At 41.1% G+C, this 27,912-nt stretch overlaps 1 protein-coding gene across 1 annotated transcript in view; it reads left to right on the top strand.

The window, feature by feature from the left end:
- Positions 1–27,912, top strand: part of CYRIA (CYFIP related Rac1 interactor A) — a 102,819-nt gene that overhangs the window by 67,868 nt on the left and 7,039 nt on the right. The window contains exons 3-10 of the mRNA XM_055540888.1: positions 7,112–7,191; positions 18,417–18,538; positions 19,771–19,876; positions 22,074–22,210; positions 22,679–22,756; positions 22,932–23,048; positions 23,137–23,216; positions 24,638–24,764. Coding sequence (XP_055396863.1) covers positions 7,122–7,191; positions 18,417–18,538; positions 19,771–19,876; positions 22,074–22,210; positions 22,679–22,756; positions 22,932–23,048; positions 23,137–23,216; positions 24,638–24,764 — 837 coding nt within the window. The 5' untranslated portion in view covers positions 7,112–7,121. The remainder of the gene's footprint in view (positions 1–7,111; positions 7,192–18,416; positions 18,539–19,770; positions 19,877–22,073; positions 22,211–22,678; positions 22,757–22,931; positions 23,049–23,136; positions 23,217–24,637; positions 24,765–27,912) is intronic.

A 27,912-nucleotide genomic window follows, 5' to 3' on the forward strand; every position in this document is an offset into this window, starting at 1 on the left:
GCCCAAGAAGGCTTTACATTCAGAGCTGGGGAGAAAGTGTGTAATTACCATCCACACTGTAGGCCGTGTGACACAGTAAAAACAGCATGTTAGGTGAGCAAAGAGAAGCAGAGCTCACCCAAGGGAGTGGGTTTTGTTTTCTTTGAACTGGAATCGAAGAGGAGGGAAGACTTAGGCGGTTCCTTCTGAAGGCCCTTATTTCCAAACTCATACTTGAAAGGAAATTCCGGGGAGGCAGTGGTCGAGGGCCAGTGCTTAGAGGTCAGATGAAATTGGAGTCCAGACTCAGCTCTATGACTCTGGGGCTTGAGAGACTTTTTAAATCTCCAAGATTATTTCTGTATCCCTAAAGTTGGGATAGTAACAGTTGCTTCCTCATATGGTGGTTGTGAAAATTAAAATATGATAATACATGAAAAGCTATCATTGCTATGGCCTGCAGATCATTTTAAAATGTTAGCTGTCATTCTAATTGTAAACAGAAGGAGCAATGTGAGCAAGGGCCCTGAGGCAACAAAGGCAGGCTGCTTTTGAGAAGTGCAGGGTGTGATGAGTGCTGGGCCCACTGGCCCAGAGGAAGAGAGGAGACAGGGGAGCCGGCAGAGGCTGGGGCCAGGTTTTCTGGACCCAATGCACCCATTTGCATGCCTTGTATCCCGCGGGTCCTGCAGAGTCTTGGAAGTATATTAAGCAAGGAAAGAACACTGTCAGATTTGTGTTTAGAAAGCTGGAAATGAATGGGCGAGAAATAAGACTAGAATTAAGAGGATCAGTCTGGGGGCTCTCTGTAGGGTGCAGACAAGCTCTGCTGGGGGTCTGAATTAGGATAATCTTTGGCCACCTCATGCAGAGTTGACTCATTGGAAAAGACTCTGATGCTGGGAGGGATTGGGGGCAGGAGGAGAAGGGGACGACAGAGGATGAGATGGCTGGATGGCAACACCGACTCGATGGACGTGAGTCTGAGTGAACTTCGGGAGTTGGTGATGGACAGGGAGGCCTGGCGTGCTGCGATTCATGGGGTCGCAAAGAGTCGGACATGACTGAGCGACTGAACTGAACTGAACTGAACTGAGACAAGGAAGGAGAGAAGTGTGTCCAATGCAATGAATCACCAGTGGAGATGTCCTTGTTTAGTTGCTGTTTAGCATGTTCTGGGGAGACCCTACTACCGTGGAGCAGAAACTCTCCAGGGACAGCGACACACTGCACCTTATATTTTAATGTCTTAAAAAAATGAACTTGATGTCCCATTTACTTTTTGCATTAGTGGACAGAGCAAGAGATTGACAGTCAGGAAACCTCTCTTCTGAACCCTTCTTTGAACTAATGTCCTGGGGCAAGTACTGTTTCTTAAAACAAGAGCTTTAAAAAGATGGCCCCAGTTCTAATGTGGAATGTGTTCTGATGACATTTGGGACTTCCATCTGGATGACTTTGAAAAGGACATTTATTGTACCTGATCCACAAGTTCTCGTCTGTAAAATGGGTCCAATATCACCTTCCCTGCCTTTGACACATGTTCATGTTGAGGATAAATGAGTCTAGAAACATCTTTGACAAAGATATGATGTTATATAAATAAATGTCATTGTGTATTCGTGATTTGTCTGGGGCTTATGTTGGTTCAGACTGGTAAAGAATCTGCCTATAATGCAGAAGACTTGGGTTCTATCCCTGGGTTGGGAAGATCTCCTGGAGGAGGACATGGCAACTCACTCCAGTATTCTCACCTGAAGAATCCCATGGACAGAGGCATGTGGTGGCCTACAGGTCATGGGGTCGCAAAGAGTCAGACATGACTGAGTAACTAATACTTTCACTTTCACTATATGTTAATAATTATGTTACAGAAAAATATTAGGCTCAACAGAACTTCTTAATCTCCAAACTACGGAGTTATAGGTAAAAGAATCTAAGTCTTTGATTTCTTAAATTTTTGTACCAGGGATGCTGAAAAATTTGTAGATGCTGGAAGGTATTGTCTCACTCAAAATGCTAAGAAAACCCATCTCTCTAGTAGAGGCATTGAGTCTTTACCATCTTAGACCTTAAGAAAAATACTAGCCAATAAAACCATGTAGGGCTGTTTCTCTATTTTTTCTCATTTTCTGTTCTTTATTGATGAAAGGTGGTGTTGGCTTAGAAATACTCCTTTGCAATAGTTGTAGCTACAAAAGAAATGTTCTAAGTGCTTGTTCTCTAATCATGAAAATCAGGCATTGAAATGTTGGTGTACACAGGCCAAGGTCAGAACTCGCAATGCCCATGCCCTGCACTTGAGTTTTGCTATGTCTTACTTCTAGAAAACAAATTTCCTCACCAGAGATGGCCCTATTTTTTTTAAAAAATCACCTCTGGTTGATTTTATTTGGTTTTACACTCTGGAAATACAGCTAATCCTATTGTTTATTTGTTTTTTTCTTCCAAACAAGAGCAGAGTTGTAACTAGGACAAAAAAATAACTGCACGTGTGTGTGTGTGTGTGGTATCTGTGTGTGTGTTTTGCTTCTCTTCTCATTTTTGGAACTGAAGTGTTAGCAGAAAACGACTTCTTTAGGAAAATCATCATTTTCTACTGAGCAGCCTATGAGCCAACTCCCATGGAAGTGGTTTTAAGCTTAGAGCCAAGAAGGTAGTCATAGAAAACACCAGTATACATCCCAAATCATCACCACTGAGACATGAGAGCCTCCCTTGGCAGAGACACGCGGGCTGTCTTTACAGACACTGTTAACACTCCTACCGGGATTAGAGAAACGCCCTCCTTCAATTTGCAAAAAAAAAAAAAAAAAAAAGTGAAAGGATCCATTTCAAAATTGTATTAAGTAAATAAACCTTGAGGAATAAGCCTTCTGTTTGGGGAAGTCACCCAGATTGTGTCTGCTGTTCTGTTCTCACCCCTCATCCCCCAGCTGGGGGCCTCCTCTCTGCCATTACAGATTCCCAGGGTCCTTCATGCCTGGGTGGAGTTCACTTCTATGAAGCCAACTTTTCTGGAAGACTCCACCCCGACATGGTTTCCTAAAGAAAGCATGAATTCCTCAAGAAGTGTTTTTCCCTGTACGTGGAGCAATACTAGTGAGAAACAGGCTGCTTTGGAATCTTAACAGAAACTGTAGACTCTGTCCCCAGAAAAAGGAGCATAGATCTACAGTACTGTATTATCCTGCAGACACTTTCTGCAGACCATGGACTCTCAGTGTTCTCAGCCAGGGACCTGCTAGGAGTCTGAAGCCCCAGGTTCCTTCTTGTGGGGAAAAGAATGTGGACATGGGGTTCCCAGACCCTTAAGTTTAAATGTGACTCCATCTTTTACTCTCCTGTCATCTTTAGAAATATACTTAAGCATCTGAACCTCTTTTTCTTCCAATAAATGAAGACAGTTGTAGCTACCCAAAGAGTTGGTGTAAGGTTTTAGTGAATTTAAGTGTGTGAAAGCTCCAAGCACAGTGCCAGGCACACGGTGGGCACTCAATAAAATGTGCATGTTATTGTCCCCTTGGAGGGGAACATTTTTTTTTTTTTTTGCCATGAAGCAGGTGAACTATTTCTGTATCTGTTCAAGAAGTTTGTATTGAAATGCATGTTTTCTAGGTTCTGTAACACTACATAAGTTCCCACAATTTTATCATTCCAGACAGTTCCTGCTTGAGATGTCAACATCTAGAAATCTAGAATAATTCCAGTTAACTGACCTTGGCTGTTGTTAGAATCACGTCTCAAGATATTGGACCACATCAGCCAACCAGCCTAAGTAACCTTCTGAACAGATAGCACTCTGCAGCCGGCTGATATTTGGATGTATTTCCATGTGTGTTTCAGTCTGTTACTAATTTTAAAGGCTTAACGTATTTCCCACCCAGGAACTCTGACAGTAAAATCCTACACAAGGCAGACTTTTAGGAGGAAGCTAAACTCATTCAGGTCTCTTGTGACATGTTAATAGCACAAAACTAGGGAAATTAAGAATATTTAACTTCCATTAAGGCATTTTATATGAAAGTCGGGGCTGCTACTAAACAGTAGAATCATCTTCCTGCAAGATTTGCCTTGGGGTCTGAGTTGGAATTGTTCATTAAATTGGAAACACATTGTTTCCTAGAAACCCAGGAGGGTTTGTGAATATTGCCCAGTGACAAGGATGGACTACACTAGTCGTGAGTTTTAATTTGGCAGAACCTGTCTCACACAGGGCTTTGCTCAAAAATATCTTAAAAGGAAACACAAATCAAGACAAGGGAGGAAAAAATAAACAGTGACAGAACATAAAAGAGGGAAGATTCTTTTGGACAAGACAAGCATGTCTTGTCCTCCTACCGTGTGTCTGTGTACTCACGCACACGTGCCCAGGTGACGCTAGTGATAAAGAACCTGCCTGTCAACGCAAGAGACACAAGTTCGATCCCCTGGAGGAGGACATGGTAACCCACTCCAGTATTCTTGCCTGGAGAATCCCATGGACAGAGGAGCCTGGCGGGCTACAGTCCACAGGGTTGCACGGAGATGGACATAACTGAAGCGACTTAGCACACACACACGCATGCCCAAATATTCATATACTTCAAGATCGGCAAGGTCGAAGAAGTATATATCCCAATCTTCTGCCCAACTCATTTTCACAATATTTTTAATTTCTACTTCACCACTACCAGTGACAGGAAACTCACTATTTCACAGGGCAAATCACCCAATAGTCTGACAACCCTAATGGTGAGAAATGTTTTCACGACATTGAATGAAGATCTTCCTTATTATTCCCTCATTGGTTCTAGTTCTCTTCCCTAGAGCCACATAATGCCTCTCTGATTTGTCTTCTATAGGAGAATTCTGAGTAAGTATTTGAAGGCGTTAAGATAATCATCACATTGATGACGGGCAATTATCACATACTGTTTCTTGAGCACTTCTTAGAAGCACTGTGCTAGGCATTTTATATCTTTAACCTCATTAATATCATGAATTGATGAAATAGATACGTTTCAAAAACTCTTCTTATAGATGAGAAAACAGGCTTAGAGAGTCAGTGCCTTGCCTTGGATAACAGAGCTAACAAGAAACAGAGGTAGGATTGCAAGCAGTCCTTCCTAAGTTCTTCTAGCTTCACATTGGTGACATGGGTGACTTTGGGTGATATCTGTAAGTGAATGTGAGTATTCTCTCAGAGGGAGGAGTATGGAGACTATATTATACCACCTGCTGCACTCAAGAGAACTGCTTGTTATGTATTTTTATGCACAGCATCCTTTTTGTTTATTCTCCTTTCACCACATCTTTCTTACAATGGCATTTTTTTGTTGTTGTTAATTCCTACAGCAACATAAACACTATCAGGAGCCATGTGCATAGAAAATTACAGCCCTGAGCTCCATTATCCCTCACAAGCTGAGGTGTCTGACTCACGAATTAGAGGAATGCCTCCAGCACCCAGCATGAGATCGCAGCTCCATCAGTTCAGTTCAGTCGCTCAGTCATGTCCAACTCTTTGTGACCCCATGAATCGCAGCACGCCAGGCCTCCCTGTCCATCACCAACTCCCGGAGTTCACCCAGACTCATGTCCATCGAGTCAGTGATGCCATCCAGCCATCTCATCCTCTGTCGTCCCCTTCTCCTCCTGCCCCCAATCCCTCCCAGCATCAGAGTCTTTTCCAATGAGTCAACTCTTCGCATGAGGTGGCCAAAGTACTGGAGCTTTAGCATCATTCCTTCCAAAGAAATCCCAGGGCTGATCTCCTTCAGAATGGACTGTTTGGATCTCCTTGCAGTCCAAGGGACTCTCAAGAGTCTTCTCCAACACCACAGTTCAAAAGCATCAATTCTTCGGTGCTCAGCTTTCTTCGCAGCTCCATGCTGCTGCTACTGCTAAGTCACTTCAGTTGTGTCCCGCCGGGAGTGTCCGACTCTGTGTGGCCCCATAGACGGCAGCCCACCAGGCTCCCCTGTCCCTGGGATTCTCCAGGCAAGAACACTGGAGTGGGTTGCCATTTCCTTCTCCAATGCATGAAAGTGAAAGTGAAGTCACTGAGTCTTGTTCAACTCTTAGCAACCCCATGAACTGCGGCCTTCCAGGCTCCTCCGTCCATGGCATTTTCCAGGCAAGAGTACTGGAGTGGGATGCCATTGCCTTCTCCGTCGCAGCTCCATAGATATATGTAAAATGAATGAAGGCATTCATTCATTCACATAGAATGGCCTCCTGAAGAAGAAGAAGGTTTAATGTCTAGAGCTGAGAGCAGTAGACACATTGCTATTTATTTAAATCAGTTCAGTTTAATCGCTAAGTTGTGTCTGACTGCGATCCCATGGACTGCAGCATGCCAGGCTTCCCTGTCCTTCACCATCTCCCGGAGGTTGCTCAAACTCATGTCCATTGAGTCAATGATGCCGTCCAACCCTCTCATCCTCTGTCGTCAATAATGACTACAGTTTCCCTATTCTTTCAGCTTGGGGTTGCAGATATGTCACAGATTTGTATTTCTCTGTAGGTTGGATTCACCGTTGCCAATGCCTCAGGCTGCAGTTTCATTGAGAATAACTTTTTGGATGTTATACCTTTTCATTTTTACACTTCGTGAAGTACTAATCTCATAACTATTGAAATGTCAAATCGCAGGAACCTCTGACTTACCTGGGAAACAGGACCTCTTGTACAGGCTAAAAGGGATTCCTGGGAGTATAAATCTGTTTTCTAAACTCTTTTCCTTGGGAACTTTGAGAAATTTACCTTTCTGGATAGGTAATTTAATAATGCCCTCACTGTTCTGCTTGTCCATTGACATAGTATGTTCCCACACCAATGGAACAGAAATCAAGCAAGGATTAAATATTAACTGTAAGGATTCTGGGGATTAGTGAAAGGAAAAGGGGAAAAAAAAATTCTAGAATACACCTGAACTCTGCCTCCTATGACCATTACCCAATTCTTTGAACAATAACTAATTGCTAAGTTATCACTTGTCACCTAGCATAAAAATACTTTCTATTAGGTCTTCTGATGTAGTTATAGGGGTTCAATGGTATTTATGCAAATCATTCAAAAATATCTAAGCTTTTAAGAAGTATGTTTTTTATACTGCTAATGGTGTTTGGTTTTGTGTTCCCTCTCCTAGGCTTGCTGGGATGGGAAACCTGCTCAAAGTCCTTACCAGGGAAATTGAAAACTACCCACATTTTTTCCTGGATTTTGAAAGTAAGTTCCAAAACTTAAAAGATTATGATGAAAAAGCTTCACTTTCTTTATAGTTTGTTGATAGGGGAGTTATAAAGATTGTTATGTAATTCTTAAACCACATCCAAATGTCTCTCTACATTTCTCTGAGTCTTCAAAGACCATTTCCTCCTTTCTTTTCATATATTATTTTTTAAAAAAAACAAAAAACATATTTTTAATATGCTCATGCTTTTCTTTGATTTTAGAAGCAGTTATTGTAAGCCTAACATCAATCATCATCATGTATTTTCCTAATAATTTTCATGAATTATTATGTCATAATCCAAAGAAAAATAGTATACATAGTAATTTACACAGATTAATATAAAACAAATATCACTAGATGTAAAAGAAAAAGTGATAGATAGCAGAAATGAGACTTAGAGATTTTGTAGTTTTGAGTAATCTCTGTCTGCTTTTTGTGTATTATTCGATAATACAGAACTGTTTCAGAATTTTGAGATGTAGCTTTCATTTGAAAGATTTTTTTAAATCAAAAACTTTAAATTAGGGAAAACGGCTTATGAATCATGACTGAATACATACAGAGATTCTTTCTTATATTGTTCATTGTTTGACTATGTTTATCAATGAGTGACACATTCATTTTAAGCAACTGATCTCATGTATCTATACTTATTCTTGTGGTCTCCTCCTTTTGAATTGCAATTCCACAATACCAAGCACAGCTAAATGTCCTATGTCCCAGTAGTCATCATCTGTTGCAAACCTTAATCTGCTTTAAACTATAGTTTCAAGTATTGTATTCATATTAAAAATAAGTTGAAACTTCCTTGCATATATATTAACTATATATATATATATAACTATATATATATATAACTATATATATATATAAAATAACATATAAGTAAATGCTAGAATAACTTTCTAAGACACAGCAAACCAAACTATGAAAGATCTCTGGAGCTATCTTTTTAAAATCTTTGTTATGCCTAAATACCTACTTAAAAAGGAAAAGTATTCCCAAAACTCATACATTCTGAAAAAAATTTTTAATGCAAGTTATATTCAATTAAAGAGATCTCACTTGTGATTTAACTCAGTTTGTTATTGTTCTTGTTATTTTGCTAAGTTTGGCTGGATTTGATTGGGTGTGGTTGGTTTTGGTTGAGTTTAGCTGGGTTTGGCTGGGTTTGGTTGTGTTTGGCTGAGCTTGTCTGGGTTTGGCTGAGTTTGATTGGGTTTGGTTAGGCTTGGTTGGGTTTGGTGGGATTTGACTGGGTTTGGCTGGACTTAATTTGGTTTGGCTGGATTTGTTTGGGCGTGGTTGAATTTGGTTGGGTTTAGTTGGTTTTGGCTGGGTTTGTTTGGGTTTGGTTGGGCTATGCTGGGTTTGGTTCAGTTTAGTAAGGAGGGCACCTGGGAACTCAAGAGCCAGATTGATATGATACTTCAAAAAGAATTTTTTTTTTTAAACTGGTGTGACTTTTGCTACTCTTCTATAATATCCATATCTTTGTTATTACAGGAAGATTTATTAATAATTTTTAAAATTGTTGCAGAATGAACTAGCTATTATTCCAACACTCTAATTTTACTACTTGCATCTTTAATTGGTCCTTTCCACTTCTCGTCATATGTATTTTACACTGTTTCATTCAGCGTGCACAAAGGCCAAAATAGTGGTAAAACAGCATTCACTCACAACTTCAGGGGCAGATCAACAGCTAAGGGAGTTTCATGCTTTGCTTTTTTGGAAGTTCTAAACTCCACATGCGTGTGTACATGCTTCTCACAATGTCACTCAGAATTCAGTGGCCCCATTTGCCTATGTAGCTGTTCTTGAACTTTGGCCTTCCCGTGCTTCCACAAAGAATAATATTGAGTTCTTTGTCAAGTCTAATATGAAAACCCTTTAAAGTGATAAAAGTAAAATACAGGAATTTAAAGCATTAGTTTTCAGCTGGTGTTCTCTGAAGCACCAGAATTCTGAGGCAAGATCTCAGGGCATCCCCTTCCCCAGCAACATTGCAAAGGGGCCTCTCTTCCTCTCTCCTACAACCCAAGAACTCTGACCTACTCAGTCTTGTAGTTTGGCCATTTTCTTAATATGTTATTTAAAGAAAGATCATGGTGGCCGAAGAAAACATTTCAATATTTTCAATTTTGATAATGACTTATAGTATCAAAGCTCCATTTATAGATATGCTCTAATTTCTTCAGGAAGGGGAAATGTAGACTGGATTTCCATGTCTGGTGGCCTATTACTAGGACTAGAACTAAAGTATTTAAGGAAAATATAAAACTATAAATTTATAGACATGTACAAAATCCTGTTTATATCCCCCTTACTACCAAAGAGAAGATTAACATTATTTCACTGAGTCTGAGACGATGAGTCACTGGGCTGAAGTCACACAGGGAATGATTGGGGAATTGAGGTGGGAGTATAGGTGTCTTTGGCCTTCTTCCTCCCTCTGCTTTGATTCCCTTAAGTGCTCATCATAGGCAGCTTCCAGGAAGTAATACAGCCATCATCTTCTGCCTAATTAGAGAGGGAGATGAGATGTCTCAAAAAAAAAAAAAAAATTGTTTTCATTTCTTGATTCTTCAAATATTATTTCCTAAAGCTGGCTTTCAAGAAAGAAGGATGACGGACTGGAAGGGTGGGGAAGATGGGCTGAGGTCATGATTTTTCCTTGAGTATGTAGATTTCAGTTCATTATGGCAATAGTATGTTGAGTATGGTCATGAGCATCCGTGTAAGCCTGGTGACATCAGGGAGACAGAACTAAACAAGAGCAGCCATTGCCTAATGAAGCCCCAGGCTGGTGTGGAGGACAATATAGGCAGACAGTTCAAAGATAAACTAAAATAAGGGGCTTAGAAGAGGCATGGTGTGGCCTGAGAGTAGAGGTAGAAACTTCTAGTTTCAAGAAATGGATGACCTCAGGAGGAATTAGAGCAGTTTTCTTACAAAGGTGGAATTTGGAATGGACTTAAAACAATGTGTATTTTTTTCCGAAGACCTAGAAGACCTGGGTTCATTCTCTGGATTTGGAAGGTCCACTGGAGAGGGGAAAGGCTACCCACTCCAGCATTTTTGCCTGGGAAGTTCCATGGACAGAGGTGCCTGGTGGGCTACATACAGTCCATGGGGTCGCAAAGATAGGACATAACTGAGCAATTAACACCTTCACTTTCAGAAGACTTTTCCAAAGAGAATAGTTGAAATCCCTGAAGGAAAACTACAGAAGATAATAAGAGCTGAGTGGATGAGAACTTCAGGCATGCTTGTGTTTAAAGGGAGCTTGAGTAGGAGAGAGACTACATTGAGGGAGAAGCAGGGCAACTTAATTGAGATTCCTGATGGCAGGGCTTGGGCCTCACCCAGTTTGGTGACCCAGCCATCAGCTTGTGCTGAGTTAAGAGACCGAATGAGCCCAAGTAACAGATGCTGGCCATGTGAAGAAACAGGATAGAACAGGCTAGATAAAACAGCCAGAAGACACAGACTTTCAAGAAGGAGGGAATGTAAACAGATTCAGATGCTGAGAGTAGTCAAGAAGGCTTGAAAAGGGGATGATGAGTTGGGCAGTTAGCTGCCTAACAGATTTAGGATTTATTGCTTTAAATACAGAGGTTGGATTGCAAAGAGTTAAGGAGGGAGTCAGCAGTAAAGGGAGGAAGGCAGGCTGAACAGGGTGTAACAACAGCTTAAATGCATGTGGCACCTCTGCTTTGAGTATTGAATATTCTTTTTGAAGTCAGTGATGGAATATAATTGAACTGGGTCAAATAGATATAATTAAGCTGGGTCAAAATTTAATACAAAATTAGACACATCTGTCCTTAGGTTTTCCAGTTGTGTAGATATGATTTAAATTTGTTTGACCTTTGTAGTAGGTTCTACAGTCTATGCTCGAATTTCTACACAGTCACTTACTGTCTTTTTATTGTTTCTTCATCCCATGACTACTTTCTTTCCGTGAACAGAAATGTTATATTTTGATGAAGTGTGATTCATCATTTTCTTCCTTTATCAGTAAGTGCATTCTGTATCCTCTTTAAGAAATCATGCCTATTCCATGGTCATAAACGTACTCAACTACATTTCCCTAGGAACGCTTTAGAATTTTAAGCTTTACCTTTAAGTCAATGATCAATCTTAGCAAGTTTTTGCATATGTTATGAAAGAGATATTGGATTTATTTCTTTTTTCATGTGATACAAAATTATTCTAGCACAGGCGGCATTGCTTTAATGCTCTTATCATTAATTTGTTAACTATTTATAATATGTGTGAGGCTACTTAGGGACCTTTTATTCTCTCTCATTGCTTCTTGACCCATTTCACCAATTAATGCCAAAACATAGCAACTAATAAGTTATGAAGTCAGGAAAAGCAAGTGCTTCAACTTTGTTCTTTCTCCAGATGTTCCGACTATTCTAGCACCTTTACTTTTCTGTATAATTTTATGTATCCTTCAAAACTAGCTTTTAATGTCCACAAAAAACCTTGCTGGGATACGGATTATAATTATGTAAATCAATAAATCAGTTTGGAGGTAATTGACTTCTAGGCAATATTAATTTGTCCCACCTATGCATATAGTCTTTCCGTTTGTTTAGATATTCTTTAATTTCACTCAGAAATATTTCATAGTTTTTAGAAATCTGACATATCTTTTGTTGAATCTACCTTTAATCATGTCACATTTTGACCGTAACAGTTTTCTTACCCTCGGTATTTGCAGCAGTATGTATTTCCCTGTTTTGTCTGCTTTTCTTTATAGCGTGTTTCTTATAAACAATATGTAGTTGCCCCAAGCTTTTTCATCCAAGCTGAAAATATCAACCTTTTAATTGGTATGTCTAGTCCATTTACTTTTAATTATTGTATGTGCATTTAATTAATGTTTGTATTTCTGTATCTTGGTGTGGTTTCCATTCGTTATCTTTTTCCTCTTTGTTTCTCAGTGTCTTTCTGTCTTTTAAGTGAACCAAATAATTTTTAGTATTCTTTTGTGTCCTTTCTGCTGACTTTTTAGTTGTGCTTCTTGGTTCTTACTTTAGAGATTATTATATACACCTTTAACTTACTGCCATCTGTCTTCAAAATGCATTGTTTACTTCATGAAGAATTTAAGAAACTTGTCACAGTAGACTTCCAATCACCACCCTTCCACTCACTCTTTGTGCTATTGTTACATGTTTTACTTCTGTGTACATATGTTATAAACTCATTGCAATGTCTTTATTTTAAACTTTAAACTCTTAAATAGTCTCTGTGTGTTTATATTTGTAATCTTAATAGATCTTTTATATTTACTGACATATTTTTCAGTGTTCTCCATTCCTTCTGACATAGCTAGGTCTCTTTGGTATTGTTTCACTTTAGCCTAAAGAATTTCTCTGTGGAAAAGATTTAGATGGCATCTTATGCTTATGTCATGTGTGACCTATTCAATATCTGCCATAGACCTGGGCTTGAAGCATAAGCTTAGGAACCTTGGCTTCTTCATTGATGCTAATTCAGTAACTATCTGCAGAGCATCTTCTGTATCCTAGCTTCAGGCAGGACCAGCAGAAGTGGGGGGTCGGGTCTTAGTGGAGCAGAACTGCATGAGGGGGAATGACATAAAGTACATAAATACAGGAACATTAGAAGAGCACAGACTCTTTTTCCAGGAGTATGTAACTATTGGGGAGATCAGATGCAAGCACAATGAAGAGACAATAGTACAGGTAGCAGAGAAGAAATCTGTAATAGTTAGAACAAAGAGAAAGTGATGGACTAGCCAAAAGAAGTACAGGTTCTAGGCTGGGATGAACATACGTTTCTTAGGCTATAGTAACCAAAAAGCGATTTTCTTATAAGAAAAATCCACCTTTATGAGCATAATAGGAATGCCAAAAACCATAATGGTGGTTGATGGGGTTAGTCAAGAGGAAAATTCTAAAGCTCCCAAGCCATGGTACTTCCAGAAAGGCTCTGTGTATTTTGACTTGTTACAACTAAAGTCTCCTACTCTTTAAAGCAAGGGTGTGGGTGCATGTCAGATTATGCAATCAGCTGGAATGTCTTTGGGTGATGCAGAATACTTCTTACTGCTGCTGATCTCTTCTTTCATCTCCCCCTCTCTGGTATGCTCATATCTGCTGCGGTTGTGCATAGGGGGCTAGATAATCTTGGAAAGGGAAAGGAGGAAAATAAAGGATGTTTTTGGTCACTTTACAAATGAAAGCAAAACAAACAAAAAGCAAAGGAACAGAACAGACCTGGGAAGCAATTTGTTTATGCCAAGGCAGGGATTCATTCAGAAAGATTCTTTCAGTTTCTAGCACTTTCGCTTTTTAAGTGCTTTTCAGCTGTCAACATCCTCTTTATGATCCTACACGTCACAGACCCCCCACAGGACCATATAGGGAGGAGACGAGGCTCATGCTAGCTCCCCTCCCTCTACCAAGAATTCATCTGAGACCAAGAGATTAATTGGCTTGCCCTGAGGTCTCATATTTAGTGAGTGAAAACTTATCATAGGATCTGGTTCTTCAAAAATTACATCCCTGGAGCTCTCTTCCCTCCATGACATCACAGGGATGCCTCAGCATGTGAATGAAATAAACAAGCCTTCAAGTGTCTTAAACCTCCCTGCTTTTTGCAGTCCCTCATCTGATTGTCCCTTGGGAAAGGGTCTGGCATAGGATGACTGATGTTCCTGTACAAATAAATATGTCAGTCCCGTCACGCTTACATCTTCTGACAGACCTTTGCAATTTTAGATTGTTTTTTTGTAAGCAGTTAGTATTGTGCTATAAATCGTTTCCATTTTTACATCCCCCAATGTTCATATCAGGGCTTCCCTGGTGGCTCAAATGGTAAAGAATCTGCCTGCAATGCAGGAGACCCAGGTACGATCCCTGGGTCAGAAAAATCCCCTGGAGAAGGGAATGGCAACCCACATCACATCAGTGTTCTTGCCTGGAGAATCTCACGGACAGAGGAGCCTGGTGGGTTACAGTCCACAGGGTCTTAAAGCATTGACCTGACTGAAAGACTAACACACACACACATAACGTTAATATTAAATAGTTATTACACTTCCTAGTTTATCCTGAAGGGGTGAAGGGTGAAATGAGGAAGTGGGTGGAGAAGAAGAGCTATATAGATTTAATTTATGGTTTGGCAAACCCTTCCTGCTCTACGTTTCTTTGGTGTTTATACACCAGCTGGTGGGTGCAGAGATAAGGATGTATCCTACTGATGAAATGCCAGGGCTTCCTTCAAAGCCAAAGACATCTCCAAATAAATTGTCTTCCGTTCACATTTTCTTCAGTTAATTTGTTTGATTCTCTGTCAGCTTTTCCACACAGTCTTGAATAGGTCTTTAGGGGTAGGTGTGTGTTCCCGGGGCTTGTGGAGACAGAGTGCATCCTTGGCTGATTTACAAAGATAAGAACTCTTTGATTTGACAGCCTTGCTCAGGGTTGAGCCCTGCCGCCTGTGCCCTGGGGTATGTTCACCAAAGATGTTCCTTTCTGACAAACAAAGCTGGTGGCCACCTTGCTTTGCATCGGCACAGTGGAATGCCGAGAATTCTGCTCTCGGTAAATATCACAGTCCAGCACGAAACCTCCCCCTGACCCCGGTGACTCTAAAATGCTGACAGTTAATATCCACTGTCACTGGGAAATTGAGTCAAAGGAGGATAAATAGGTCCCCTATAAACAAAATGAATACTGTTGAACTTTCTTAATTGATAAGATGGTGCTTTTTCCATTAAAAATTCTAGGCACTTGGAATTCAGCAAATTCTTGACAATAAATGTATGTATTCAAGGTCACAGGGCACATGATACATTTTCATTCTTTCCACAACAGCTAGAATAGGGGTTTAAATCACTGCTTGGAGAAAGGCCTGGAGAGGCTTGTTCCAGGGCTCCTAGAAGTGTTGGTTTCTGAAATTGCCTGTGTAAATCACAGGCACTTTTAACAGCTTCATTGTTAGATAGGAACAGTCCAGCTTTCTGTAACCATTCTCCTCAATTTCGATGAAATAACTAGTGATGATTAAGAATTTACAATGTAATTCTTAGAAGAAACATCACTAAACAATTCACTGGCTAGAACTGGAAACAGAGACCCATTTCCATCATCATCATTATTATTAGTGTGTGTATGTACCTTTGACTTAAGATCAATCTTTGCGTTAAAAATAGAAAAACAGAAGCCTTAATTCAGAGTTCCTGTTCACTCAGCAAATGCTCTAGGAGGTTGCTGATAGGTTAAATAGTAACCTTTCCAATCACTAATTCTTCTGGGTCTTTTTCAAGATGTCTCTCCTTGACATCTGAAGACACAATACATTTTAAAAGCATGGTGAGCAACTGAATCTCAATTTAGAGAATGCCAGAAGTGCAGACCCCAAAGTCTGTCAAAGGACTATTCCAGAAAGTGAAATAACAGCTTTAGAATTAGGACAGTAACATTAATGCAGTTTTGCACACATCAAATATTCTATTAATATGTTAACCACACTGAGGAAACATTGAGGCCATAGATAAATGATGGAGGATTTAAAAACACATTAACTAAAGTGTGAATAGCCAGTCTGATTATAGGTAAATGCATATTATCTTCATGGTGATAGTGAGACATGCAACAGTGGTAAAGCCATTTCAGGAGACAAGACAGAGGAGAGGATCTGGAGTAGTAAGATCTTTATTTTTTTCACCGCTTCTCAACACCCGTGTTCTCTGTCATATGGTCAATTTCATCGTTTATCCATTGAGACAGACATGACACATTTAGTAAGTTTCTCCAATGGGCAGGGCATATGGGAGCCCTGAGGACAAGCAGCCAGGCCCTATCTTCAGATAGCTTGGTATTCAAAGACGAACAGGAAAACCATCACAAAACAATATGAATTGCTGTTCAGTTGCTAAGTTGTGTCTGATTCTTTGCGACCCCATGGACTGCAGCAAGCCAGGCCTCCATGTCCTTCACTATCTTCCAGAATTTGCTCAAAGTCATGTCCACTGAGTCAGTGATGCTACCTAACCATCTCATCCTCAGTCACCCCCTCTCCTTTTGCCTTCAATCTTTCCTATCATCAGGATCTTTGCATCAGATAGCCGAAGTATTGGTGCTTCAGCTTTAGTGTCGGTCCTTCCAATGAATATTTAGGTTTGATTTTTCTTTAGGATTAACTGGTTTGATCTTCTTGCAGTCCAGGGGCTCTCAAGAGTCTTCTCCACACCACAATTTGAAAGCCTCAATTCTTTGACACTCTACCTGCTTTATGGTCCAACTCTCACATCCGTACATGACTACTGCAAAGTCATAGCTTTGACTCTATGTTTCAATCATTCAGCCCATTTTTCTATTGCCATTACTGTGTGCCAGGCACTGTGTTAGATCCTGGAGATACAGTGTCAAATGAGACAAATAAGGTCTGAGTCTTACAGTCTTGTGGATCAGATTCTCACTTATTAGTCTTGTCTGTTCTTTTAGCTGGGGGATCAAACTGGGGTGAATTATGAACTTAGGGATATGGGCCAAGACCACATGTCACTTAGGGTTACATGGTCCTTTTCCCATTTGAAAACCAAGACAGACAGATTAGGGCTTCTCCCAGCTGGTACTTTCTGTCTTGAAGTTTATGCCACTTGTGATTTGAGTCCTCTAGACTCTTACAGCAACCTGGCCCAGAAGCCAGGGACTGTGTAGTCAACACCGAGGGCTTAATTAATAGCTGGAAGAAAAGATGATTCAGTTCCCTGACAGAAAAGCAGAAAAGCCTAGGACTTGAAATAAGCCTAACCAATTATGGAAGAAAATGAGCCTGTAATTCAGGAGATGTGAGTTTGAATCTTGCTTTGGAAGATTCCCCTGGAGGAGGGCATGGCAGCCTACTCCAGGATTCTTGCCTGGAGAATCCCATAGACAGAGGAGCCTGGCGGGCTACAGTCCATAGGGTTGCAAAAAGTGGGACATGACTGAAGTGACTGAGCACGCATGCAGGTACCCTTTCATTAGTGAAGTCTGCTGGGAGAACTCAGTCCCTTAGGACTTGGATTTTTAAAAACAGATTTTAGGAGATGACATCTTCCTGTATTAGCAATGCCTTTGTTTTAGATGGAGATTAATTTCCTAACTAGCCCAGGCAAGAAACCTATTTTATAGGCATTGTGAGATAAATAAAACCCTATCTTTACCACCATTCAACTTCCACCCAACAGCCCTCACAAAATATTCCTGCAGGCAAGAACATACATTGGCTCCAGGAATGTAAACAAGTCGGAATTCATTGAAGAACTAAGTGGATGTCTCTGTGACTGTTAGAATTTGTTCTTCAATATTTAAGTTTAAATGCATTACTTATTTTTGTGGATAAGTTTCATGGTTAAGACCAAAGATGAACAGTACAGGAGTCTTTAAAATGAACTCTCTGCACTTCTTGAGCTCATGTTCAAAAAGGAACTCCATTGCTTTCTACATCATTATGTTCTGCAAAGATACATCTATACCAAAGCTCTGAAGGATTAATTACAGAAAATCTTAAGTGTTTTTTAGTATGGAAATATAAGGGGGACTACTTTCCCATCTAGACTCAGATTCACAGACTTTCAGTCACAATAGCTTCTATTAAATATTAGAATTGGATCCCAAAAGGTAATGTTTATTCTTTCTATCACCCAGTGTACCACTTGACACATAGTATATGTGCAAAAAAAAAAAAAAAAAAAAAAGTGATCTATACAAATAAAGGGGTGCCTACAATGATTCCATGGGCTTCTTAGGTGGCTCAGTGGTAAAGAATCCGCCTGCACTGCAGGAGACATGGGCCTGATCTCTGGGTCAGGAAGATCCCCTGGAGAAGGAAATGCCAACCCACTCCAGTATGCTTGCCTGGGAAATCAAATGGACAGAGGAGCTGGGTGGGCTACAGTCCATGAGATCTCAAAGAATCAGATACAACCGAGCGACTGTGCATGCACAATGATTCCAACAAGCTTTGTTAGATGTGAGTGAAATATTTGTAACTATTTTGAACTCAGTAATGGCCAGATCTTCTGTTAGTTTTCATTTCTTTGCACCTTATTATGTTAAAGAGGAAATACCATGCCTGCAGGAGTCACATAGGATTGTCTAGCAGGTAGAATTGAATGCCGAGCCTCTTCCCAGGCTGTTTATAAACACAAGCCTCTGTGTCTCTTGGTTTCCTGTCTGCCTAGATGCCCAGCCCACAGAAGGAGAGAGGGAAATATGGAACCAGATCAGCGCCGTGCTCCAGGATTCCGAGAGCATCCTCGCAGACCTGCAGGCGTACAAGGGCGCAGGGCCAGAGATCCGAGATGTATGCCAGTAATAACACTAAGCTGACAACGCCCTTGGTGGAGAAGGGAAACCCACACACGCACACACACAGCAAGATTCAGTAATAGCCCTAGTTTTTCCTAGCATACCAGGAAGAACAAGGAGGGTAATGTGTCCTTAAAAATGTATGAATGGTCCCTTTTATTCAAGTCCGCTGATCTGAGCACATACTGCTGCGCACCATGTAAAGTACAAGCCATTCTCTCCTCTGACATGCGTTTGAAATTGTGGGACTCACATTTAAACAATAATTTGTCAATATGTTGCTTCGTATAAGAGAAACATGAAATCTGTGAACGGTAGTTGAAATATGAGTCACAAAGTCTGGGTGTATGTGAACTTTCCAACATTTTGTAATGATTTTTGGCAGGTTTCATGACTATCACAATCAAGAGACATAAACAACCTCCCTTAAGGAGCCTGCTCATCTGTCATCCTGAAATGACGTGTAAGATCAAAATAATAAGTGCAGGAAAAAGAAAACAGTGACCAAAACAACAAAAAAAAAATGGCAGTGTGGCTTTTGAGAGTTTGTCATGCCTTCAAGGCAAGAAACCTCACACTCCTTTTGTTTGAAATAATTAGCTTTGTGGAAGTATCAGCACACACACACATTGCCATCACCATTTTCTGAAAAAAACCAAGACAGCAACAACAATAAAATGCCGCAAGCATCATAATCCTCAAACTGCTGAAACCCAAGCAAAACAGCATTTCAAAGAAAGTAGCAGCCTATTAAGAGGTTATTTTTCTACTTAAGGGTCACCATTTAATTTAGGCAATTTAGGTACCATCTCAGACTGTCAGGAATGTAATACATATTATAGAGAAAGGAAAACATCTACAGAATCTGTACTTCATAATGAGCATTGGCTCTACTTTAGAAGAATCAAATGGTCATGGAGGAGATCTGAATTGCTTCCAATTAGACATGCTTTTTTTTTTTTTTTTTTGCATTGAAGATACGAGAAGTGAGTCAAATGACATGGTGTCTAATTGTTGAGCCATTTGCATTATGTTCAAGTGCTAAAATCACCATCCTAATTGAGCATCTTGGACAATACTTCCATGAACTGATTGAGGCAGTACACATTAGCAAAAGACAGAAGGAATTTTTTTTTTTTTAACTCAAAGTCTTTCTCAGTCTTAAGTCATTTTGATGTGGAGCCTACCGCTTCTTTTTAAGCAGAAAATTCCATCGTGTTTTGGCAGGCCATCCAAAATCCCAATGACATTCAGCTTCAGGAAAAAGCTTGGAATGCAGTGTGTCCTTTAGTCGTGAGACTGAAGAGATTTTATGAGTTTTCCATCAGGCTAGGTGAGTATGTATTTATGATTTTCATGTCCCTCTTGTGAAACTCTGTGATGGTATTTGAGAAAGTAGCAGGAAAAACTCAGGGGATTGGAAACTGCCCCACATCCACTCTTGTGCATCATGAGAGGCCACTCAGATACAAAAACAGCGGTCATGTCCATTTCTGACAACATGCCTCAGAGTTTCTTCCCCTGCATTTATTGGCATGTTTCGAGTGTCTTTGCTAATGGGTCTGCCTTTGGTTTTGTTCTCTGCTAAGTTCTATTCTTAACAGTATTACCCTGTCTGATCACATTTCCAAAGGACAGAGAAGTTGGAAAATCCATGTTACCTGCTAACCCAAAAAGAAGTTGGTTGGCTGGAATCATGTGTTAAATTTATTTGGTTGGCCAAAAAAAGTTAATTTGAATTTTCCAGATGACAGCACAGAAAAACCCAAATGATCTTTTTGGCCAACCCAATAATATAGCAAAATGCAAGAAAGACAAATATAATGTTCTGTTCTTAAGCTTAAAAAAAAAAAACAACTCTGTGCAGGTACAGGATGGCTTTGCAGAGTTCAGAGTAAAATCAATTCTGGTTGACAGTAGTCTCCATGTGACCACTGATATGATATAACCCCTCCCCCAACAGTAAAGCTATCTGAGGTTTCACTGGTTAAAACGTATGATGTGTCTAGAATGAGGAAGGGGGTTTTATTATTGTTCCATCGCTCAGTCATGTCTGAGTCTCTGCGACCCCATAGACTGCAGCATGCAAGGCTTCCCTGTCCACTGTCTCCTGCAGTTTGCTCAAACTCATGTCCCTCAAGTCGGTGATGCCATCCAACCATTTCATCCTCTGTCGTCCCCTTCTCCTCCTGCCTTCAACCTTTCCTAATATCAGGGTCTTTTCCAAAGAGTCAGCTCTTTGCATCAGATGGCCAAAGTATTGGAGCTTCAGCTTCAGCATCAGTCCTTCCAATGAGTATTCAGGGTTGATTTCCTTTAGGAAGTGTGTGATCATGTTTTATTCTACTTCTGCCATAAGTGAGTGCTACATTTTAGGAATTAAACAGAGAAAGTAAAGTACCCTGGGGGAATAATAGCCATGATGTTGAGAGAACTTGAAACTGAGACTCCAAGGGAATAGTTCAATGAACTGAACCAGTTTTTCAAGAAGAGCTCCTGAAGACTCTCAGGTTGAAGAGGGATCGACTTCTCAGTTTCCTCAAAGTGTGTGTCTAGACCCCTTGAACTGAAATCATAAGGAGCCAAGTGTCAGCTCAGCAGACGGAAAAAGATCCACCAAGGTCAAGTGGGCTGCCTCAGAAGACAGTGTGTTTCTGTAGATAGAAAATGCTAGTGATGTCCTCAGAAAGAAACTGTAAAAGGCCTCTAAGGATGATAAAGTCAGCACTAGCGAACTCGTGTAAAGAGCCAGATAATAAATATTTTAGGCTTGTGGGCTATCCTATCGTTGTTACAGCCACTCAGCCCTGCCATTGTGGCACAGAAGGAAAATATTAATGAAGCATGGCTGTGTTTTAATAAAACTTTATTTGCAAGAAAAAGTGACTGTGGACCAGATTTAGCCTGTGGGCCATAGTTTGCCTACCTCTTCTCTAGAGGATTGATAAAATGACTTGATGGCAAGAAGAATATATTGAAGAAAAAGCAGGAAGGAAGGTTTAGAAACAGACAAGTGAGAGTAATGAGACTTTTCAGGATAGTAATGGAGGTAAATATGGCAGCAGGTTTGTAGAAAAATATTCCTGGGATTTGCTAAGAGTGTCATTGCAGAGAAGGGCTGGTGTGGACTGGAAGTCTCTCCCTGCAAAGCAAGCAATGTAACCCATGCATTCAGGGCCACCTCATCCCATCCTGGGTCATGGATGGCTGTCTCATGCACATGATCCTATTTGCAGTTTTCTACAGTGTTAGGATTTGGGACAGCTGAACATGGGAAGGTCCAGCTGAGCTTTGGGACCACGGGTCAGTTCTGCAGTGGAGGCAGCCTTCTCAGGCATGGACGACAGGGGGGTTCCTTTTCCTCCTTATCCACACACATCACATTTCACACTGTTCTGGGGGGGGGGAAAGGTGGAGAGGAAAGACTCACACAGGTCATCTCTGAGAATGTCAACTGGGGCTGCAAATTGGGCTTTTTGAAAAATCTCTGTGGTCCACCACAAATATGTATGTATCCCTTTGACTTTTAGAAAAAGCTCTTCAGAGTTTATTGGAATCTCTGACCTGTCCACCCTACACACCAACCCAGCACCTGGAGCGGGAGCAGGCCCTGGCCAAGGAATTTGCGGAAATTCTGCATTTCACCCTTCGATTTGATGAGCTGAAGGTTAGGCCATGTGTGCTTGGACAATTTAACAGATTCACACTGAGCACCTGCATGTCCAGGTGCTTTTCAGGGCTGTGGGGTGGGGGAAAAAAGACGAGGGAAGTAGCTCCTTTCCCCAAGAGACATGTGATGTGGTAAGAATTCACACTCCTTGTGGTCAAAGTGATTTACGATAGTGGTTTGTATGTGGAAATTCAAAATCTGCCAAATACAACCAGAGAAAACATCTCAAGTGTCTGTTCCTCTTTGGAAGCAAGTGTGCTTTCCCTAAAATCTAGCCTAGGGTAAAAATAGGGTGTATTCTTAAATAATGAAGCTCTGAGTCTATTTTTAACCCAAAGTTGTTTTAACTCTTGGGTAACAAAGAGAAGTCCTGGTATCTGTACAAAATATAGTGCCTGGATTTTGGGTGCATAACCCCCCTCTGATGCTGAGAAATGACCTTCTTTCCTCTTTTCTTAACTTCAGATGAGGAACCCAGCTATTCAGAATGACTTCAGCTACTACAGAAGGACCATCAGTCGCAATCGCATCAACAACATGCATGTGAGTCCCTGGATCTCCTGGGTCGACAGCCCCAGGTTCCAGATCTCTTTTAATTTCTGCATCAGGAGGGGCACAGGGAGAAGACAGAGCCTTTGTGATTCATTTTCCAGAAGACACAATTTGAGCTGTTGACCATCTCTTTATCAATCGCATCTTCTCATCTTCTTTTCATCAGCTAGACATTGAGAATGAAGTCAACAATGAGATGGCCAATCGAATGTCCCTGTTCTACGCAGAAGCCACGCCGATGCTAAAAACCCTCAGCAACGCCACCATGCACTTTGTCTCCGAAGTAAGTGATGTTGAGCAACAAAGTGCCTTCTGCCCAGTTGCCCATAAAAGCTGCTAACAGGCTAACACACTTTGTGTCTCCCATTTAGAACAAAACCCTGCCAATAGAGAACACCACAGACTGCCTCAGTACGATGACAAGTGTTTGTAAAGTCATGCTGGAAACTCCGTAAGTTAAATCAGAGGTGTATCCATGTCAAGAATTCACGTATCTCTAACAGTGATGATGGTGGTGATGACAGCTTCTAACGTTTGGGTTAGCACATCAACATTTCCTTATATATTAACTGAATTAATTTCATAAAGAACTCTGGCGATAGGTATAGTTATCCCCATCTTAAAGCTAAGGAAGACAAGGCTGAAATTGGTTAACTGACATCTTCCCAAAGATCGCATGGCTTGTTAGATGGCAGAATCAAAACTTGAATCAAAGACGCAGGAGAAGTTGTATGCAGATCAAATAGTGGATTGAGTTAAATGACTGGGTATTGTTATAAGTATATTGGAGAAAAGATTTGAGAGACGATATAAGTATGCTGGAGAAAAGATTTGAGAGAATATTTAAAACCAAGAGTAGAAGTGGTAAGACTATTGTAAAAATGATAATGAAAATCTCTCTCTCAGGCATGTGGCAGTTTCTTTGTACTTAAATTAGTTGCTAGATTTTAAAAATGCTTGAGTTGTTGAGGTGAGGCAGTAGGGTAAGGAGGAAATCTTCACTCCAGTGTCAGATTTCCCCTTATTTTATTTATTTTGTAGCCCCTTCTGTGCCCACTGACAAGTGGTCTGACCTTGGTTTCCTCACCTGATGAGATCCCCATAGTGCCATCTACAAGGCGGAAAGTTTAGGAGTGCCAAAGGCATCAAGAGTGCCTTCTAAAATGTGATGCTCTGTTCAAATGTAAGATGGCATTCCTTCCAGATATTTCATTTATATTTAAGTTAATATTTATTCCAAGATGGAAATAGTAATCATCATCTTTGTGGAGCCAAGTCAGAATGAAGTTGATGTTAAGAAAGCCTCTAGAATTGGCCTGAATTATCTGAATCATCAATGACCCTGTCAAGGTAAGGGAACAGAATTCAAGCTCCACAAATACTCTCAACCCAATGAATGGTATGTAATCTCTTTTAGGTATCTTTGCCAATCTAATTCAATCTGCAGCCTGTATCTTAACAAAGGAAGTTACCCTGACTGGCGACGCAGTAGCTGCTCTATAGAAATGAGCTTGATTCGTTTTCTCCATAATGAAGCCATTATTCTCTATAATCTAGGACAGCCAGAGAGACCTGCTATAAAATATTCATGATTGATGGGTGGGGGAGTTATGTACGTGATGAGCTGGCTCGCTAAGGGCAGAAGAGAAGAGAATTTACTGCCCTCCAATTTACCTTGTTTTCACACTGGTTGGATAGATTCAAGGAGAATTATCATCGCCAGTTTCTTTAAGAGCTTATTAACCTGGTTCTTGCAGGTCTAGGATTGTTCTCAAGAGAGGATTGGAGGAGGCTAAACTAGCCAGTTGTGGAGCCAAAAACAAACGGATCTGTCACGGAAGTAACACCTCTGCCATTTCTCCTCTCTTTCAGGGAATACAGGAGTAGGTTTACCAGCGAAGAAACACTGATGTTCTGCATGAGGGTCATGGTGGGGGTCATCATCCTATACGACCACGTGCATCCTGTGGGAGCTTTCTGCAAGACATCCAAGATCGATGTAAGAACAGTTATGATAGGTGATTTCCCAATAGGGGCTCGTGAATGTCGCCAAACAGACCTTGCTTCTCTCTCTCCCTCCCCTCCATCCACTCCCCACCAACTGCCCATGAGTGAGCTCTCCCTGTTGCAAATCCATCAGGGCATCTCTCCTTGTAGCAAAAAGTCCAGTCCTGTTCACGGGCATACAACAAATGGATCCAATCTCAAAGACACAGAAAGAGAGTGGAGACGCTGATCCCCTCAGCTTGTAGAGGGGCTGAGGGGTGAGCAGTCACTTAGCTGCTAGCTGCCCCTTCAGCTTTTCCACGTGCCATATACATATTTATTTGTATATATGTATCTCAGTGTGAAATGCATTAGGAGATAACTGGATTACAAGACACCATGGTCAAATCCCAAACAACGTTCCAACTTCCTGTCCCATTGCCCAGTAGAGAGCACTACCTGATTCTCATGCTTTTTCTTGTCCTTGGACTATGCTTGAGCCCTGCCCAGAGCGCCCGGCCTCTTCTCTGGTAGGGGGATTCCTTTAAGACACTCCTCACATGTCCCCTCATGTGGAGCACGTCTCCCGCACCCTGCATGGAGTAGAGCCTTGCTTCTCCTCCGGCCCCAGAGCGCCTGCCATTTTGGATTTTCTGACTCCTTCACAGACTCTGGTGCTTCCCTGGTAGCTCCACAATAAAGTATCTATCTGCCTGCAGTGCAGGAGACACAGGTTGATCTCCGGGTAGGGAAGATCCCCTGGAGAAGGAAATGGCAACCCATTCCAGTATACTTGCCTGGGAAATCCCATGGGCAGAGGAGCCTGGTGGGCTGTAGCCCATGGGGTCACAAAGAGTTGGGCACGACTTGGCAACTAAACAACAAATACAGATTCTGAGTTTGTTGACAAGAGCGGAGACCAGGATCTATACACTTGATGCCCACTCCATTGCCTAACAGTGTGTCTTTGGTCCATAGAACATAGTGCTCATAAAATTTTTGTTGAGTGAATGAATAGGACTGGAAAACAAATGATGGTGGTGTGCAAGTGATTTCCTGTTGATTGTGAGATAAAGACACTCCTCTCAGCCCAGTGTTTGCCTGCAGCAGCACCCAGCAATGTATCCCTGTATTAATTTAAAACCTTTTAAGTACAGAATAGCACCTTTTGGTACTAACTTATTCTGACACAGCTAAGTAGGGGTATGCACACTCTAGGCTCATTCATGCGTAGACAGCAGCATCTTTGATGCTCTAGTTCTGTGCAGACAGAAGGTCCAGACGCCCAGAGGGGCCGTGAGTCTGAAGAGCGTAAGAAAATTTATCAGTTCATAATGCAATTCAGTTTACTCATGTTGAGGTTCTGGCTTCCTAGCATACATAGCTAGCCATAGTTCTCCATAGAGTCTTCCTTATTTTTAATATAATTATTTTTATTTCTCAAGAAAATAAATATTTATATAAAAATTTGGGGAAATAAAGGAAATTAATATACAGAAATTTAACCATATCTGTGGTAACCTCACCATGGACATCATGTGTCATCAATATGTCACATATGTTTGTCCCTTCATTTTATATAGATGTTTGGGTGTCTGTGTGTATGTATTAATACTTAACAGATTAGCACCCTGCTATAATTGTTATTTAAAAACATATTTAATTTGCATAACAGTATATTACAGAGTTTTTTCCATACCAATAAATATTTTACTGTATTCTTAGTGAGGCTTTAACATTTTTATGCTATAGATTGAGCATAAATAGCTCTATTAATAACCCATGAATATCATTTGAATATGGATTGAATTTATTACCTAGTACTCATAGGACATTCTCATTTACCACAGCCATTTGTTAACTTGTCAGAGAGTCAATAATTAAAAATACACTGAATACCATTATGTCTTGTAGCCTTAACCTTTAAAAAAAGCTCGTCCTTGCTTGTCATTCACTGACTCTTTCTGTGGAAGCTGTAAACACTATACGATGTTAGTTCTAACCCTCCCCATTCCTGATGAAGTCTGTTTGTTCAAGTTGGTCTCACTAAGAATGGCTTGCTTGTATTGAAGCTCACCCATGTCTCTAAGAAAGTTTCAGGTTTACAGAGCACAGTATGTATACTATATAATGGGCCATTTTTCTCTGATGACATAAAGGCTTTCCTTCCAGATACCAGTCTGCTTCGAAGTCAGCAGTTACAGGCACAGGGTTTATAAACCCTCAGGGTATCAGCATCAACTATGAAGAAGCAGATAATGAACTAGATCCTGTCCCCTGCCCTTACAGAGAATGTGTTCTGGGGCCCAAAATGAAAGTACTGAGCTCTAGACACCCAGATGAGGGAGAAATTCCTTCTGTAGAGAGGCAGAAAAAGAGGGCGATGTTTCAGGTGGATCTGGGGAATCTTACCAAGTGCATGGAGAGAAGGAAGAGTACTCCAGGCAGAGGATTCATCCCAGCAGAGTCATGGCGACCCAGAGGGTTGGTCATCATTTAGAGAACAGATCCTGTTCGTGGGTGTGAGGGATGCAGGCTGGAGTGAGGTGGCATTTTCAACTGATTTCCTTAAAACTACATGGAGCAATCCAATGCAGAATCACTCTTTAAGCCCGGTCCCCAGCCCACACCTCACCCAGAATCCCAGACCACCACCTCCTCTGGACACCTGAGGTATGGCCGGCCTCAAATCAAAGGTTCTCACTTTCACACAGACCTGCTCCTCCTCTTGGGCTCCTGTCTCAGGTATTTCACCTCCTTTCAACTCGGGGTCAAAGCCAAACCTGGGGGTTTTCCGCAGAACCTAGGAACAGTCTTCTTCGCTCTTCACCTTCACACCTCCTCAGACACCGAGTCCTGTGGCCTGGACCTCAGCGCATCCTCTCATGTCGCCCTGATACTCTGTGCCTACTACCGATCTCACAAGCTCACTCACGCCCTCCCTCACACTGTCACTCATGCCCTCACTCTCAGGGGCTCCCACCAGGCCTCCCATCTCCAGCTCTGCTTCCTCAGATCCCTTGCAGTGTTAACCACATTATTAGATTGTTGAACACCTATCAAGGGTATTTTCCACAGGTCAAGGCCTCAAGTCCTGAACATGTTGTTAAACATACGTTGAATCTGGTCCAGAATGCATCTCTGACTGTGTCTTGTTATTC

Source organism: Bubalus kerabau, chromosome 11 (assembly GCF_029407905.1).
Source record: "Bubalus kerabau isolate K-KA32 ecotype Philippines breed swamp buffalo chromosome 11, PCC_UOA_SB_1v2, whole genome shotgun sequence".
NCBI classification, from domain to species: domain Eukaryota; kingdom Metazoa; phylum Chordata; class Mammalia; order Artiodactyla; family Bovidae; genus Bubalus; species Bubalus kerabau.